Below are 18,925 nucleotides of genomic sequence, written 5' to 3' on the forward strand. Positions count from 1 at the left end.
AAAACACCCCCTCCACACCAGCTTCTCAAAACATGCTGTATTTTCCATTCATCGAGACACATTGTCATTATGAGATCAGCACAAGACATTTGGCAATGCAAGCTGGCCAGACATTTACAGATTACAGGCTGCAGAGCAGAAAAGAAATCGGAATAAAACTAAGTATAAAAAGTACACAAGTAAATAAAATGCTAGGAAGACATGCATTTTTCATGTCGCTTTAAGTACGGGTTAGTAGCAACCAAGGAATAACTAAGTAGGGACCATTTGTCAGTATAATACCTCAGAATCTCTTTGAAATGAGGGTGGGAGTATGAAGTAAGGTCTTCCGTGAATGCATAAGCCAATAAAAATGCACCCCAACTCTCAACAATGCAAAGTGTATAAAGAAAGGCAACTATTTTTTATGGCCCACTCAAGTGACAGATAACCATAAAGGAGTCCAAAATCAACTTTCAAAAAACTAATTTTAATCAAAACAAAAAAATTGTTGATCATTAACAAGTTTATAAAACAGTGATTTAGTTACATAAATAAATTGATATCAGTGTATCAAATCTTAATTACTTTCAACTTCATGAGCATGTTTACATGGGTGATGAAGTACAACCTTTTTTCCTAGTATAATAAATAAAATGGAGAGCATGAAACAAGTTTTTCCCCCTCTAAACAAAACAAAAAAACCCCTACAAACATACCTCTAGCATGTTCTCTAATGAAGGGAACAAGAGACACAGGACAACTTTTGCACCAAAATGTTAAAAAATTGCTTTAAAAAGCACAAGGATACAGAACCATCAGCTAAAGTAAAAGACACTATACTGTAACCAAAGTTGGTATAATAATATAATGAACAGTTTGGTAGTTAGATCTCCAGTTTGGTTATTTTAAAGCATTAAGACAAGGCAAGAGAGAAGGCTGCTTTTGTTTGAAGTAATTCTAGAGGAAATAAAAGTAGTTTTAAAAACAAACCAAAAGGTAGAACAGTCATACCTACACAACTTTCTGTCCTGCACAAAGTCAAATACCTATGCAGAATATATTTATATATATATATATATATAATATATATGTTATTTGTGCACAAAGGTTAGCTTATTATTAGCTCACTGCAAAGGCGTACTGTATTATGTCAATCGTTTTGGAAAACATTGTTGGTACCTACAGGTGAGACTGTGCCACATGGCTGCCATTTGTGAACCAACTGTGGAACGCATGAACCTCTTAGGAAACTGGTCATTTGCAGTGACCAGCTGAGGACAAGACAACCTTTACCACCCCAGAGCATCCCCCCATTTGTTGAGGTGAAGACTAGTGGTAAAAATCACCTCAACACACAGTGAGATGTTACAGGTAACCAGAATCCTGCGCATCTGCAATGCGCATCACAATTCACTGACAAGCAGCAACTATACAGTGACCAGTCATCTGTAACCACTCTGCATGTTTGTGTTTGTGTGGAACAAAAAGTAAAAGATACTTAAGTTTTCTAGGCTAAGAGGCACAAACCCCAAATCTGACATACTGTATTCTTAATGCTAAGGCTTGCTGCTCTGGCTGCGTTGTCCCCTCTTTACTACAGTGCCAGTTAGAAGTGCACAAGTATGTATACATTTATATATATATACATACAGTCTGTATATATATATGTGTATAATGCTTTCCCCAATTTCCAGCCAACAATGCAATCCAAAAAGGTGGCTCTGCATAGATGCCCAGCATTTTTCGTTCATCACCTGAGCCAGCCCTGAAGCTCGGCGCACCTGTGTCTTTTCAATACATTTTCTTGTTTTTGTTTAAAACCAAGCTACTGCAGCTTCAAGTATTTTGCATTATAGAATTTTTTTATAAATTAGTTAATGTTATATTTTTTCTCAATATTCCGACATATACTATAATATATATACAGTACAATAAATGCTCTCATTCTTTAATTTTTTTTTTTCAGATAAATCCCTGAGAATGTATGTTGACAGTCGCTAAGTTTCCACATGCACAAGCAAATTGTGTGCCATGCTTCTGGATGAACAAGCACTGCAAAGCCACATGGGTCAGCCTTTGAAACTATTTTGTTATTTCTGTGTGGTTGGTTCATTTAAGTAAGCTGAAATGTTGGGATGAGTTACAAAGGAGTAAAGCTGGAGCCATTCGAGGTACTTATCACAGGATGGAGGTGTTTTTGTTTGGTTTTTTTTTCTTCTTGTTAAAGCCATTGCAATATATATATTTTGTTTTGAGGCTGTGAACGTATACAGAAGGAATAGGAGAGCTCTGTGGGCTTTTGCCACTTGACAACATATACTCAGTGTAAACCAAACTTTTTTTTAAGCCTCTCAATCATTCATACAAAAAAGCAGAAAAAGGAAAAAAAATACACAAACTTTCACAACATGACAATTTAGTTTTGCAAACTCAGTATATAACTATACACATAATACCGGTGTGGCTCTGGTTTTTAAGTTAAAAAGGATACAAAGGCAGGCTCAAGTAAAAACATACCACCCTCCCAGTCCTTCCCCCTCCCCCCCATTCACACATTTTGTCAACCAAACCGTTCACGAACCAACATCATCAGTTTCTTTTTGCCTTTGTAGATTTGTTTTAGGTTGTCAATGAACTGTGTAAACTGAATGTGTCCGTCATGAGCCATCAAGAAAGTCTCTCGGGCCTTACTCAGGAATTCTATAAACTCGCTATAATGCCGTGGACTGATGTGCGTGAGCCGAGAATGTGTGGTATTGATATATGCTCCAATCGTGGCATCCAAAAGCTGCCTCAGGGGGGCTTTGTCCAATGACATGAGCTTGCCAGAGTTCCTTCGCCCATGAAGTCCCACCATTCCAGGAGTGGTCAAAGTACATCTACGCAAGATGTCCGACAGCACTGTTGCACATTTGACACTTTTGACCACTAGAGGTATTATAGCTGCTAGCTCATTTTTCCCAAGGGAATGGCTGAGCGCGCATGCCCATAAAACATCGTTAATGGCAGGGTGTGTGTCCTGATTGTAACTCAGGTTGAGATGCGTCATGGCCAAGGTGGCTAGTTTGTAGGCCCGCATTGGGTAACCACGATGTTCCATGTATCGTGCTATAGTGAAAAGCTGCGTGTAGCTCATGCCGGTTGCAGCAGCATCAAGAACAATTTGGTAAGCAGTCTCAAAAGCTATATGATCCTTTTCACACAAGGTCAGTGCAGAGAGGGCACAGTTCTGAGGATCCTTCATGGCACACTGAAGAGCAAGCGTCCTAGCACTGCTAGCCAGTTTCTCCTGCTGATGGCAGTCTAGATGCAAGCGGACTATGGTGCTGTTGGACATCACTGTGGTAGCAACAATACTAGTAGCTTCAGTTGGAGTAAAAAGTGTAAACCAGCTTTGCATGATGCTATCCAGTGCATAAACACCTGTGGGAGGACAAAAGAAAGGTCACCAACATGGAACCAAATATCAGCTCTAAAGAACTTGGGGCTGTTGTCCAGATTATTTCATGGACGCCCCTGTACCTACGCCTCAAGAACCTCTTTGTACCATAGGAATGTCTACAGCCATTCAAGAGGCTGAAGGTATCCTTCTGCTGGTATCCTGATGCTCTAGGCCTGGAGAGAAATAACCTGTGCCAACCTACATCAATCAACCTACATCAGCGAGAGTCAGTTTGGTGTAGTGGTTAAGTGTGCGGACTCTTATCTGGGAGAACTGGGTTTGATACCCTATTCCTCCACTTGCAACTGCTGGAATGGCCTTGGGTCAGCCATAGCTCTCATAGGAGTTGTCCTAGAAAGAGCGGCTGCTATAAGAGCTCTCTCAGTCCCACCTACCTCACAGTGTGTCTGTTATGGGGGCGGGGGGAGAAGGTAAAGGAGATTGCGACCCCTCTGAGATTCAGAGTATAGGGCGGGATATAAATTCAATATCATCATCTTCTTCTTCATACATGAGGATATCCTTGCATCACAGGACTTTGATCTTCAATACAGAAACAACCCTGTGTAGGATGCATGAATTCACAATGGAGCAAGCACAACTGTCCCTTTCACAAAAGGAGGAAATTTTTTTAAAAACCAAAAAAACGGGGTGGTGTGGTTGCTATTCTTCAAATTAAGCACTTGTTCCATGAGACCATGCATCTTATCATTGCCATGTGCTTTAGGACATGGCATGTAATCTACTGAACATCTCAGAATCCTGACTACAGTGAATCAAACGCATAATGGAGAAAAGGTAGTACAACTGAGTACCATAATGTGTTATGCATGGGGATGGCTCTTGAAGAGATTACTGGTAAACTAGGTTATTAACTGACATCTAGCAGAAAAAAGATACTACATTTAAAGAATTCCATCGGCTGGTTCTTAGCTAGTTTTCAAGTACATTTCAATATGCTGGGTAATGCCTTTTAAGGGTAATGCATTTTAAAGGCCGTACCAGTGTGCGGGTAAGATACTTGAGGGACTGTCTTCTATCTTCTTAGTCATATATAGCCCTTTCTACAGGGGCACCTTGGTTATGGAACTCCCGTCCCACAGATGATAAGCTGGTGTGTTCACAGGCAGAGACAGTCTTAATTCTCATGTCTGAGGAGTTTTTAAAGTGGTTGTTGCTGCCCTGTGTGATTTTATTCACTCTTCCTATTCTTTACAGCTGTCCAGGTTGGTTTGTTAATTTGCTTTCATTTACCTTTGCTTTACTACCATCTTGCTGTGTCAGGATGGATGTATTGCTTATTGCTTCATCTGTAGTCTACCTTTCTCAAAGACACATAGTTAAACCTGAAGTCCTCCTTCCTTAAGGAGAAAGGCACTGCTGCTCACATGGGGGGGGGCATTTTCATTCCCCCTTTTCACTGCAGAACTTCACAATGCACTCCTCATCTGTCTTCCCAAGGGTCTCCCAACTCCCACAAGCCACTCATTGGGATGCAAAGATGTCTGCAGCAGTAAAGGATCCATGGTATGTGCCAGAGACACTTTTGCAAGGACACCTGCTCTTTCCCTGTCTGTAACTGGACAAAAGGAAGGCCAGCCTGCCACTGTGGGATCACTGAATGATCATAGCCTTTGGATGACCTTGGAAGTCACTATTTCAATCCATCCTCCATCAGCTATCCATTTCCTAGCCTCACAGGGGGGAGGCATGAATACAAGGACTGATAAATCTGTAATGAAGGCCAGCATTTTATTGTTACAACACAAGATTGTATCATTCATGTGAGCAAACTGAGTCTTACATCAGAGCACGAGGGCTGGATGACTCCAAGCAAATCCCAGCAGTCAATATATCCACGCCAAAAGAAACTCATATCTCTCACAAAGTTCATGCTGCTGTGGATACAGCCCCAACAGGAAAACAGAACTCTATCCTTAAGGAAACATCCTAATCTATACTTACTACCAGCTTTCCTATCTGAGATGTGCAGGTTTCTTTAGTACCCTTTTGCTGCTCTTGCAAGGGTGAACGACGACTGATGGGCTCCATAAATTGAAGCTTATAGGCAGCCTGAGTGCCTCATTATGGCTCAAAGTAATTTGCACACATCTGTGCACTCATCTAACCACACCCAGAGGTCCTTATTTGCTGCAGTTGGACTCGGCTATACTGTGCACAGTCCCCCTCCCCTTATCCTATGGCCAGCCATTCAGTGTCTGGTCTTCATTTACATAAACAAACATGCTCCCAATTTACAAACTTGCTCAAGTCTCAAAGGTGATTTTTGCATGACATTACAGTTTCTTTATGGAAGCTACATATATATGCTAATATGCTACAGAACAAAAAAAACCCCTTCATTTACAAACCAAGCAAAATCTCCTCTAATATCTAGAACATAATCAAGGGCTTAATTATTTCAGCCAAGACAAACACGCTATTAAGAAAGAAGAGGGCTCCATGTCAATCTGCAGACACACATTACTTGGTGCAAGGGCATGGAACAGTAAAGCCTAGGTCATGGTTTTTAATTCTTAAGGGAAGGAAAAAAGCAATCTTTATCTCAGTTTTTGCAGAGTGGTAAACTAATCTAGAAGATCTGCTTAGACAATATTGAGTATGTATTAAACACATGAAAAGCAGGAGTCCTCTGAATTAGAACATAGGTCCTACTCAAACATGAAGCATCCCTGAAGGAATTTTCACAAAAACAAATAGCATTCTATAGAACATGATGGTGCCAAGCTGAAAGCAATCAAAAACAACAGAACAGCTGTAAGTAACACATACTGCCAATAATAGCTCATGTTGCTTTGGAGAGAAAGACCAAGCACTGTAATAATTTATGTAAAGAATACATTTTTGCTCTCTTAGGTAGATACAGCAAGGAGAGGACAAAGTGTTCCTGGAAATCCATCTACAGAGGACTACCTTATTGTGTCCCACATAGATACTTAAAGGCAGTACTGGCATCAAGAATCCATGATGAATGGCAGCTTATAATGACTATTAATAGGAAAAGCAACAGCATATGAATCTGTTCACATGCAGCAACTCCATACATACACACCTCTGCAACACAGCCTCCTCAAGGGCATTAGGCCTGATCTGGTAATTCATTCTCTCCAATGAGTTCATAGTGGCAATTTGTGTAAGGCCACATTTTTCAGCTGCAGCGTTTTGTGAATTTGCTGCCTCGTAGTTCCAGCTGTATCCAGGAAGATGGTGGGTCACGTCCTATGGGATCTAACACCGTTCTGGCTACCCTAGCATACAGCACAGCCTCTCCTGCTAGAGTGGAGTTTCTCCACATATCACAAATGGTTGGGGTTGTATTTCCAAGGATGTGAATCAGCACTGAATTCTTGTAACAACATTGCTCCCATGCATGAAATTCCTATGCTCTAGCTTTTCTGATAACAGCAACATGGTAAAAATCTGTCCTTCAAATACCATGTAAAAACACCTAGTCAAGATATGATCACTCTGCTTTATGACACAAGCCCAATTAGGATTCTTTGGAGATGGACACCTGTACATACCTACTTCTGTTGCACATGTTACCAACCATCTCACCATCTCCCGCCGCCGCCAGTTCAACGTTGACAGTGTCATCCGCATCACCTAATAAAAAGATTTTTTGGGTGGCAATGAGAAAAACTGCAGCACAGTGTTGTCAAAATGCAAACAAACTGAAAGAGCAGCCAAAGGGGGCAATTTGTAAGCTAAGTTTCAAGTGCTCCAAGGGCTGCATTAGTTACACTGTAAGAAAGGAAGCCTTTGCTTACTTACAAATTCTACTTGCTGTTGTTTTCCTTTGGTGCAGGTGCATCTTCACATATAGGAAAAAATTCTACTTAGTTACAGATGGACAATTTTTTGTGTTACCAAGAGAGAGGCAACCCAGCAAGTGCTGAACAGAGATCAACAAGAAGTCCTCAACCCAATTTTACTTTGTGTGGTAATGATGGGACTTCAAATACTTTCAAACTTTTAATTATCATATCACAGAAAAGTAGAGATCGAGCATTTCTAATCAATAGTGGCTGAACACATTAAGGCTTCTTACAGACATGATGGCCAAACACAGCCTCCCACTATATGAACAAGCTTTTGAGATCATGCTCTCTCTGTATAGCGGTCCCATGGCGCAGAGTGGTAAAGCAGCAGTACTGTAATACTGTGGTCTGAACTCTCTGCTCACAACCTGAGTTCAATTCCGGCGGAAGCTGGATTCAGGTAGCCAACTCAAGATTGACTCAGTTTTCCATCCTTCAGAGGTCGGTAAAATGAGTACCCAGCTTGCTGGGGGGGGGGGGGGAGGAAGCGTAAAAGACTGGGGAAGGCAATTGCAAACCACCCTGTAAAAAGTCTGCCAGCAAAATGTTGTGAAAGCAATGTCACCCCAGAGTTGGAAACGACTGGTGCTTGCACAGGGGACCTTTCCATTTCTTTTCCTCTCTCTGTATGTGGAAAATTAGTTACAGGTAATTATTTCTCAGTTCATGGGAAACCAGTGTTTGACATTTCATATGAACCAGTAAGCTATGGAGTCCAAAAAAAGTTGTGTTCCTTTGAGGAATCCTGATTTACAGGGCAAGTGCAAACAAACATGCTGATCTGGATATAATGGTCAACCAAAATTTATTAAGGATCTGGAAATAACCATCTCGTAATATGCAAGGAGAGAGGAAAAGCATGATCCTGAGGAGTTTAGAAGCTTGTTCACAAAGTCTTTACCATACCTCAGACATTTTCCAAAGAACTCACAGCAAGCATGAGCACTGCTAAATAGACTCTTTCCACTTAGTCCTCTTCTCCCTTTGAAAATTCCCTTGATTACCTTCTTTCACACAGACCGATTTCCCACACACCCTACTCCACTCTGACGTTCCTCTTTTCAGCGCGGTGTCCTTCCAATTTCCCACTATCTGCCACGGGGCTTCAGCAAAGATCGGCGTTTTTGCACGGCAAAAAGAAATTGGTTTTTAGCGGTTTCTCTTTGCCGCGCAAAAATGCTGACGCGAGCTGAAGCCCTGGGGCATATAGTGGGAAATCAGAAGGACACCGTGCTGAAAAGAGGAATGTCAGAGCCGAGTAGGGTGAGTGGGAAATCGGTTTCAGTGTTCTCTAGCTGTATGTATATAAAAAGCTGTCAGTCACAGCTGATATCTGGTGACCCTTTCAAGTTTTAAAGGCAACTAATTTATTTAGGTGGTTTGCCATTGTCTGTTTCTATGTAGCAATCCTGGACTTCGTTGGAGATCTCCCATCCCACTCAGAGGCAACCCTCCTTAACTTCCAAGATCTTGAAATCAGGCTAGCCTGGACCATTCCAGACAGTTCTCTAGTCAGATCTCTTTAAATCAAATCCCATCTTTATTCTCCAGTAATTTCCCATCCCCTAGAAAACACATGCAAGTCTCTCATTAACAGCCAGATATGTTCCCCAACAGCCTGAACAGCACTGTGGCCCAAGGGTCCAAACTGGTATGTCTGAGCATAGTGGACAAAGCATGCTTTATCCTGTTACAAGGCTCACAGTTGTGGTATAGTGCATACCTGCTGCAGTAATTTCCCTCAACAGACATCACTAAATTTGGTGAGGGTCATTTCTACCAAACTAAAAACTAAAATAAAGCCTTGCACAGAAAGGTTATAATTCAAAAATTTAAAATTATCCATCAATATATACGCATTATAATGTCAATAATCCTTTGTTCATATGTAAATGCTTTATGGATAAGTGACAGAACGTTAAACCGGGGTGATTTCTAATGTTGCTTCATATATTATGAGTTTAGGGTAGTTGTTAAGTTCAAGCTACAGACCTGGCTAATACAAAAAAAGGTCACCTACACTACACACAGATGTCACAGCAGGGCTTTTTTTGTAGCAGGAACTCCTTTGCATATTAGGCCACACACCCCTGATGTAGCCAATCCTCCAAGAGCTTTCAGTGGGCCCTGTAAGCTCTTGGAGGTTTGGCTACATCAGGGGTGTGTGGCCTAATATGCAAAAGAGTTCCTGCTACAAAATAAGCCCTGCACAGCAGCAATTCATAGATGTTTTGTTCTAGCTTGCTTGTCCTTTTTGCTGTGTCTGTCATGTGGGTGGCTCTGAGAGAGCAACATATATTCCCCTCCCAGTGGACAGCATTCTTGGTATTGAGTCACTATTTCAACAATCCTGTCCCTATCCATTGTAGTTGATTTATGAAGCACCCAAAGCAAACACAGATCACAGTTTAAACATGAACACACTGACTCTTCCATACCATGCATGGTAGAGGTACAATGCGTTTATTCGAGGATTTGTTTATTTCAGCTATCCATATCTAGACTAGGCCATGAATGTATGAAAATAGTCAAATAGTTCATATAAATTTTGCCAGCTTTCCCATGCACTTCTTTGCTGCCAAGAGAGCAAGAAGCCCATAATACATCCAAGCCATTTGACTGACCCTTCTAACTGTAGGAAGCCTTTTAAAAATAACATCTGTGTGAAAGCAATATGGCACCCCCTCTCTCCTACCATTTTACAGAGTAGTTAACATTTTACAGAGTAATTAAAGGACAAGATCTTCTTTGACCCTGAGCATGCAGAAAACATTAAATCAGCTGTACTCAGAGCTGCGTCCAATACTGGTTCAGGGACCAAGTTGAAGCAGGATGGAACTGTATTAAGGCAAAACATACCTGAAGGCCCAGCTCCAGTGACACTTTCAAAAGGGTGATATCCGGCAAGCTGTCCATGAGTGTTGCTATTTTGAATGCATCTTGGGCAAGCTTGAAGATGTGTGATGAGGAGTGAATGTTTTTCTGAATTGATTCCAACACTGTTTCAAGCCTTCGAATGTCACCTGCAAGATTACCAAAACAAAAAAACCCACTGTGTAAACACTAGTGAAGCGACACTACAATGTGCAATCCATGAGATTATCAAGAGCAAGCGTGCACTGGAAGCAAGTTCACTGAAAGACTGAGCGTCAAAAAAATTAAAAACAAAGAACTTCACCTGCATATTTTCTCTCTCAATTCATTTACAGGTGATAATAACCTATAATAACCAAAATAACCTGTTACAAACAAGATCCAAGATGCTCTCCACTTGATCTAACATCTATTGGGAAAGCAAGTTTGGGTTTAAATGCTCTTTTGGCCACAGTTTATCATAATATCTAGGCATGGAGTAACCTTCATTCTAAACCTACACTGACACACAAGTCAACTAAAAAAACAGGCATCTGCTTAAATTGCCAGTACTGTACCTTTGGCTGCTGTTAGCATGGTTGATGCCAGCTCACATTGCTGAGATTCAATGTGACTTAGGGTGAACCAACGGGGATACCGGTTTGGAACCACTGAAGCTATGTGATGTGGGCGGGACATATCTCCTGACGGAGCTGTTGATTCCAATACTAGTAACCTGCAAAATGGGAGAAATAATCTTATTGATAATGTAATTATAGCAATGAAAAGTGTTCTGGCATTTAAAAGAAATGCTTCAATATTCTGAAGCTGGCAGTTGCAAATCATGGTCCTCCCTTTGAGCTGAGCTCCTTTCCAATCAGCGATAAAGGCCTTCAGTGCACAAATACAAACACTGGAAGTTGCAAGAGAGGCAAGCCAATACCAAGATTTCAAAGTCTCTCAACAATCAATGGGAATAGCACTGAGGATTGTAGTGAACTACTGAGATTGTACTTCATGGTATGATACACAGCAAATTCCTTTAATAAAGGGAAGCTGCAGAACAGATAGACAAAAAGTAGTAACGCCAAGTCATATTTTAATAAAGTAGCAAAAATATCAAATGAGAATCACAGTCCTGATGCACCATCCCTGGCTTCTATTTTTTATTATTTCTATTCTGTGAAAATATGACATTATTGGCCAAGAGGAAAACGTTTATACATATGGCAATATATTACAACATACAATGAGATTGTAAATATGGCAAATTTTATACTATGTAGAAATGCAGTACTTTTAAAATACCAGCTTTCAGTGAAGAATAGTTAAGTGAGCTAGAGGCTTAAACTTTGATGCAACTCAGAAAGTTTCAAAATCGCATTATCTGTTGACCTTGACCAGAGGCCTTTCTCCCTTGGTGCCTCCAGAAATTATGCAGGAGAACACTAGAAAGGGCACTTTCTGTGGTGGCACCCTAGTTACAATATACCCAGAGAGATCTGCCTGGGACCCTCTTGTTTTAGGAACCCAGCCAAAAGAATTTTACTTGCCCCTATCTTTTTAGTTAGTAAGTAGCATCTACTTTTTAGAGTGCTTTCATGGTCTGCTGCATCAACCTATTTTATTGGTGTTTCTCTTGTTTTGTAGGCTATCCTTCTTAAAAATTGCCTTTGAAAGGCTTGTTCAAGTGGTTTAAGAAACAAAAACAACTAATCTACATAAACTGAGTGAAATATTTCTCCAGTGTTACATGGTTATGTTGGAAATGTCATTTGGCTAATGCAGATTTGCTGCATCTTTGTTGGATATACTTTGTTGACCTAATGCAGGGTTTGATGAATCCAGGTGCCAAGTCATCACAGCATCTACAAATTTAATTGTAGTATTTTTGTAATGCCTAGTATTTTTAGCAAGGATTTTATTGCAGTATTTCACAGTAATTCTCAGTGGAATTACAAAGGGTTGGATCTAGCCAGTTTTCCAAATGATGAAAAAGAGAAGAAGGGGTGTCCTTTGACCACCAAAAGACTAGTTTGCGATCATCATGGGACCTGCATGGGCAAAAGCCATTTGAACCGGAAATGTAAACTGGGGAACTGGCTGAGATTGAATGGCTGGCTGAATCAAGCCCAAACCTTATTTTGAACTTTGGCATCACAATATTTTGTTGTATGTCAAAAATAAATGTGTATGAAGTTCATAACACTGCTTGTTTATGTGTAAACTTTACACCATGTTGTAGTGGATGATTTCACTTAATTAACGGCTTTCAATACTAGCACCGATATTCAGTTGAAAACAGCGTTTTTACAGGCAAAAGTGAAATTATGAGAAATTGGGGGAAAGTTAGGCTAGGGTCAGAAGTTAGGGGTTTTGGGAGCTTTTGTTGCGGTGATGACTACCAAGGTCACTCTTATGTCATAGTTTTAATAAAATTGTGTGAAAATGTGAAGCACTTAGGATTAGGTTTTGTGGTGGCAATAATTAGAAAACACCATTAAAATATGAAAGCCAGCAGACTGAAAAATTAGGTTGGCTCCTAAGGTCAAAGGAAATTTGTCAAAGTCTGAATCAGGCCCATGTTCCACCTTCTCATGTGGCTCCAAATGCCTTCCATTGAACTGTTTATTAACACTAGTGAGTCTACTGCCAATTAAGAACAAAAACAAACAGGCTGTTAAAATGGACAAGAGGTAGATAAACACATTAATCCAGTAAGCAAGCTTCTTCATCTGATGAGCTCCACTTGGAGCTCTAACTCCAAGAGTAAGAATTTAAATTGACTGACAGGCCCACCCAATCAGTGCCAGGCCTCCTCAAACAGAGCCCACACATAAAGCCCTGTTTCAAAATGCATCCGCTTGAAATAAGAAAACAATCTCTCTCTTTTTTTAAATTAAGCCCTTTTTGTAAGTGTGAGGTTACCAAGTCCAATTTAATATTAGCTTTCAAAACTAACATTTTATTTATGTTGCAACAGGTAGACTTGACTTAAAGCCCTTACATTAAATATATCTGGAATAAAATTCTCAGCTTTTAATACAGCAATGAAATACTACAGAACACACTTAAAGAGGAGCAAGGAAAAGATTTCAGTGAGCGAGGCTAGGGTTAGAGGTCAGCTTTTTATTGTGGGGTGATGGCAATCTGGGTTACTTTCCTTTGTACCTGGCAACAGTTGGGTCATGGCCATCTGCCCTGAATCTCAGTGAGAAAGCTGGACTATAAGAGACATAAATAAATAACTTTAATAAAGTAACAAGAATGTGTGAAGAGGTTAGGGAATTAAATTTTGTAGCAGCAATAAGTTTAAAACTTGATCATTAAACCAAAAAACTTAGGGCTGAACAATCAGCCTGATTCCTAGATGTCTGGACAGGCTCCCAGAGCCAAAGGAAAAAATTGCCAAGGCCTGCACTAATGTAATGGGGTAGCATCCTTCCAATATATGTCTGGAAAACACCCAGCAACTTTTTTTTAAAGTATTTCTAGAAAAGGTTAGAGTAATTTGGGATGGCTGTGTCAGCAGCAGCAGCAAAACAATACAGGCTAAGAGTAGTGGAAGAGAAGAGCAAAGCCATATAAGAATGGGTGCATTAGATGGCATATATTGGAAGACAGAAAATCAAGAAGCAGCAGTTATATGCAAATAGATAGTAGTATATTTGATTTTAAGTTGGAGAAAAGCAAGTTTTAGGATCAGAATCATCAACTTCTGTGTTGACTACAATATGAAAGTGTTTATGATTCATATCAGTGAAACACCCCTTCCTTTCAATGGCAGTTTATGGGCTGTACATTTCTGATTTTAAAGAAAAGTATATGGGACCCAAGTTGTCTCCCTCCAATTTGGTCATCTCCAGTCCTGAAGTGACTCTTTGCAGGAAAGTTGGAGGGAATTACATTAGCTGTCCCCTCAAGGAAATCGCTGTGAGATGCGAGCCCCAGAACTGCTATGTCTGTGAAGCTGCAGAATGTTGTTTGCAATACTGCATGGTTTGCCTGCTCTGGAGCCAGAGAAAAACACCATAACCAATCAAGGCACCAACTGTTCAGAACACGTAGGCATGTATGCCTCATGTTCCCTGTTTTGCTGCCATTACTGCCTATTTGGTGGTGAAGGCCCAGGGGGGAATTCTGCCCCCCCCCCAGAGTCTTAGAAAAAATCCCAACAGCCAATTCGCAAAAGCACTAAAAGACACACCAATGAAAAATGTTTTTTAAAAAAATGTAAATAATTTTGGCACCAATTAATAGGCTATAATCAATGTTCCCTCTAAGCTGAGGTAGTGTGAGCTAGCTCTGTTTTTTAGCCTCTGACTCACGTATTTTTGTCTTTGCTCTGGGACCATCCTCTCTAAGCTAACTAATTTATGCCAAATCACTTGCTCACAACTTTAATGCCAGTAGCTCAGAAAGCAGAATTTTTGTTCACAAGATTTCATACTTAGAGGGAGTGTTGGCTATAATGGGTTTAATGATGATACAGTATTAGACAACAGTGCTTTTGAAGTTATAAGGTTTAACGTAATATCGAAATATGCTAGAAATTACCTATTGAGACTGTATGAGGGTTTCTGTCCAAATAATAGTCTTTTGCTTACTGCAGAATTTATTTTCTACTTTCAAATCTTTAATTTGCTCTCCCTCTTAGATGGCAAAACTTAAAGCACATGTGCTAAGCAGAATAGGTACATTTTTGAAATACTCAAGCATGAGATACATTGCATTTGTTTAAATTAACATCAAGACATTTATACCTTTGAATTCTAAAAATATGACAGAGTATGATTTTATATGCTAAATTATAAATGATGCATTTTAAGTTTTTAGATCAGTAAAAAAAGTTTAGGTTTGAATGGAAAATACTGAACCTGCCATTCCACCCTCCCTTAAAATAAAAGAAAAACCTGAGGCTTTTCCCCCACGGCTTCAAAACGTCCACACGTTTTAAATGATTTCCTGTCAGTTATTAGGCTGGTGTCTTCAACTTTTAAAATAAAAGTGAGAAAAGCATAACACAAGATACTGTTTTGCAACTTATTTTATTTTCAAATGGAAAATGGGGGGGGGGGGTGTCCAGAGATGTTCATACATACACTCTTACACATTTCCACACATGCAAAGCTCTCCACCTCTCACAGCATTTTTGGTGTTGTATCAGATGCTGTCCAGAGAGGCTTTCAGGAATGGCTTCCTAGGACGCAGTGGAAGAATACTGAAGGCAGGGAGTACAGGAGATAAGAAAGGTCTGATATTTAATAAATGTATAAAACTAGTTGTTTGCAAAGGCAAAACCTCAACTTAAAATAATCCCACACAGGAAAATGAACACGAACAAAAACCTACACAGAGAAAATGATGTTGGTTGGAAAAGCTATAGCAGATGTAACAGAAATAGCTGACAACCCAGCTGACAAGCTACCAAGTTCTCTCTCCTCCTACTACAGACCTATTATTAGAAGGGACTACACTGTAATCTGCTTGAATGAGAATAGAGTGGTTTCTCTGTCATTCTCTGTGTGTGCGCACGCACACACACTGAACTGACCCCTTACCATGATGATAAAGAGCAGGCTTAGCCTTCAAAAGGTCAAAGCACTATTGAAAGATAGCTGGAAAAGGATGTCAACAAGCAAGAGTTCACCATAAATGAGAATGCTTGAAGCACCAGATTGTGCAGACGCAGGGATTCTGGATGCATCATACTGAGTCCCAGAAATTGTACATCAGAAGCGTAGAAGGTCTTTGATAAAAAGACCTTCAGTCACACAAGATTCCAAACAGCAGTAAAAATTTGCCAACACTTCGCAGGATCGGTTGGTCTTGGGGAACACACTGAAGGAAGAGCAACTCAGGGCAAAACCTGTCCCCTCAGAGGGAACAAAGTTTAAATTGTTGGCTTCCACGCCTTGTTTTCAAGATGTTGAGAACTCAAAGAGGAAAATAGCTTTGAGGTTTCTCTGCTGATCTCAGACAGGACTTCTGGGAAACAGTCTTCTTTTCTGGAGAACTGAGACACTGCCTATTGACTCAGTTGTGCCAGCTGTTCAAAATTTGAGTTCAGATTGGTTTTCATGAGCCCAGTGGCTACTGCCACCAATGATTTGCTCTATAATGAAAACAACCCAGGCTAGTTACTTCTCTCTGTTTCAGCTCTAGCTTGGATTCCACCTCAAATCCATTAAGTTATTTTAGAATTTGCATATAAGTTTGTACCTTAGTAAGAGCAACTTTTGTAACAGTTGAGTTTGAAGGGGTAGTTTTTTCCTTTCAAACTCTGATGTGACAGTGCAGGATTTAATTGGGGGGGGGGGGGAGGTTGGAATCTGGCAGTTGAGTTCTTTTCAAGGAATGCTCACATTTGGCATATACACCCAAGGTACACTTGCCACTGTCATCTAGTTGTTATACACATGCTTTTGCTGATATTATAATTTACATTCCTGTCTTCAGTGGAGTAACACACATGACTTCTGAGAGAGCAAGTGGTAATTTTCAATTATTTAGCAAATATCTTCAAGACATGAAACTTGATTAAAATTAAGAGTGCTGAATGAAAAGTAGCATTTTAGATGCACCACTAACAGGCCAAAAGAATCATGCCAACAGCAACTTTGGGGAAGCAGTTAAGCCTTCACTTTATAAGGACTGAAAGTAGATTGCACAAAACAGTGTAGTAAAAAAGTGATAAAACATTTAGTAAATAAAACTAGATAGCGAAATTAGAGAACAATGCACAAAACAGTATAGCTCTGCACTATACAGAAATCATGCAACAGAGCTGAATTGCATACTTGAAAAATATACAAGGAACAAAGCAATGAAAGCTGCCTAAGTTTCATAGGCATTAGCTACAACCTTATTCATGCCATTCGAAGACAACAACAACAAAAACCACCTCATATTATGCCTAAACAGTATAAGCATGGATGGATTTCCATGTCTGTGTTAAAAAAACAGTAAAACAATTCAAAAATACTCAATTAGGTATAGAACAGCTGCTTGAACACTCAGATTCCAAAATCCAGAAAAGCAGTCCACTTTAAGTCCAGCTCTCTGCAGTCAGTGCACAGAAGGGACTGATGCTTAAAGGCAAATCTGCAGCATTATATGTAGAGTTGGATGCGGTGGCCTGGAAGGCATTTCACCAGCTTTGGCTGGTGAGCTAGCTGCAGTCTTGCCTGGGTAAAAAAAACCCCCAAAAACCTGCCACTGCGGTTCATGCCCTGATAAGATCTAAATTACATTACTGCAATGTGCTCTACTTAGGGGCAGCCCTAGAAAAGTATCTAGAAGCCAAAACTGTACAGAATGCTTCACATAGAACACTGGCTGGAGTGAGTCATAGATACCATATCACTCCAGCCTTGGCTTCCAATCTGATTCCAGGCCCAATTCAAGGTACTGCTATTGACCTTTAAAGCTCTGTACAACCTAGGACCAACATACCTGAAGGACCATCTTCTCCCATACAAAACTACCCACTCACTCTGTTCATCCTCAGGGGCCCTACTTTGGTTGCCCCAACCAACTTTCAGGCCAGCATACCTAAAGGACATAATCACTATGGTAATCTTTGGAGGCCCTGCTTTGGTCCCCCTTCCATTTAAAGTTATACTGAGGTCACTTAGCTGAGGTGTAATCTTCATCAGATGTTTCCAAAAGACATCTTTTTACAGGAGCCATAAAGGAATGTGTTGGCAGACAAATTATTCATGCTACTGGACTCTTATCCTTTTCTGCTGCTCCAGATAGACTAACATGGCTAGCCATCTTGACCTGTTCTCCATTAATGTTTATGAATTAGTGGGCTACAAGTTAGTTCAGTTTACTATTATTGTTGTCGTTGTTGTTGTCAGCAACCAGATCTAACTTACAAAAACATTATCAGGTATACAGATATTAAAATTAAGCTCCAGTTAAAATAAATATAGAAAATACAGCAAACATCTATATAAAATTACATAGTAGGAAGAGAATAAAATATAAAATACATAAGATAACATCTCAGATAACCATATTTAAAATTCGAACCTGAGAACTAAAAATCAAGAACTATATAGTAGACCTTGCGATGAAATCTAAGTCAAGGCTCAAAAGGGCAGGTTTGAAATTTATTGTGTACTTGAATTGCCTGTGTACAGAATCTAGCAGTTAGCTTGGTAATAACCAAGATTTCTTCAATTAATAATTTATCTAAGCATACCTGGTCCACCCCTACCACAGGGCTGTCAACAAGGGAAAGAACTGTCTTATCTATAATTTGTTTATAGAGGGGGCAGCGGAAAAAGACATGTCCCATTTTTCCCACCTCTGCTTTCTTCTCAGAGTATGTGATCTTCTTATATCTCCCTTCCAAAATCATGGATAGAATGGCATCACATCTAGCCAAGGTAAAAGCCCTCCTATAAGGAGGGAAATCTAAAGTTTTAAGATACTGGGCCACTGCCATGATGTATTTTGTCTTCTCAGGGGCCTTGAAGCCAGGAGTTCCATGGCAAATCTTCTGCCTAATTTTGAATTTGGCCTGTGACAAATGTGTGCCAAGTGGGCTACTAATTTGCACGGACTTATCTGCAAGTCTGCAGCTAGCCAACGCAGGACTACCAAATTTCACTTCCTAGCTACAGACTAGATCCGATTTAAGCTGTGATGTGGGCAAGGCAAAAGTGTTGACCCATGCAATTTTCCACTCTCACAGCATCAAGTGGAAACTGGGCTGCAACCCACGCAAAGCAGCTACACATGCTTAATCAGCATGCCAATGTGAAACCTGGTCAGGTAAACGCTTTTGCCTTGC

General features: G+C 40.2%; 1 protein-coding gene across 2 annotated transcripts in view; it reads right to left on the reverse strand.

Moving 5' to 3' along the window:
• Nucleotides 1-448: 448 nt before the first annotated feature.
• ZSWIM6 (zinc finger SWIM-type containing 6) overlaps nucleotides 449-18,925 on the reverse strand; it is a 123,098-nt gene continuing 104,621 nt past the window's right edge. For both annotated transcript variants that reach the window (XM_060235933.1, XM_060235932.1), the window contains 4 exons: nucleotides 10,698-10,855; nucleotides 10,126-10,289; nucleotides 6,970-7,051; nucleotides 449-3,405 (listed from right to left, as the gene is read on the reverse strand). In XM_060235933.1, coding sequence (XP_060091916.1) covers nucleotides 2,543-3,405; nucleotides 6,970-7,051; nucleotides 10,126-10,289; nucleotides 10,698-10,855 — 1,267 coding nt within the window. In that variant the 3' untranslated portion in view covers nucleotides 449-2,542. The remainder of the gene's footprint in view (nucleotides 3,406-6,969; nucleotides 7,052-10,125; nucleotides 10,290-10,697; nucleotides 10,856-18,925) is intronic.

The sequence above is a fragment of the Heteronotia binoei genome, chromosome 4, assembly GCF_032191835.1.
Source record: "Heteronotia binoei isolate CCM8104 ecotype False Entrance Well chromosome 4, APGP_CSIRO_Hbin_v1, whole genome shotgun sequence".
Lineage (NCBI taxonomy): Eukaryota > Metazoa > Chordata > Lepidosauria > Squamata > Gekkonidae > Heteronotia > Heteronotia binoei.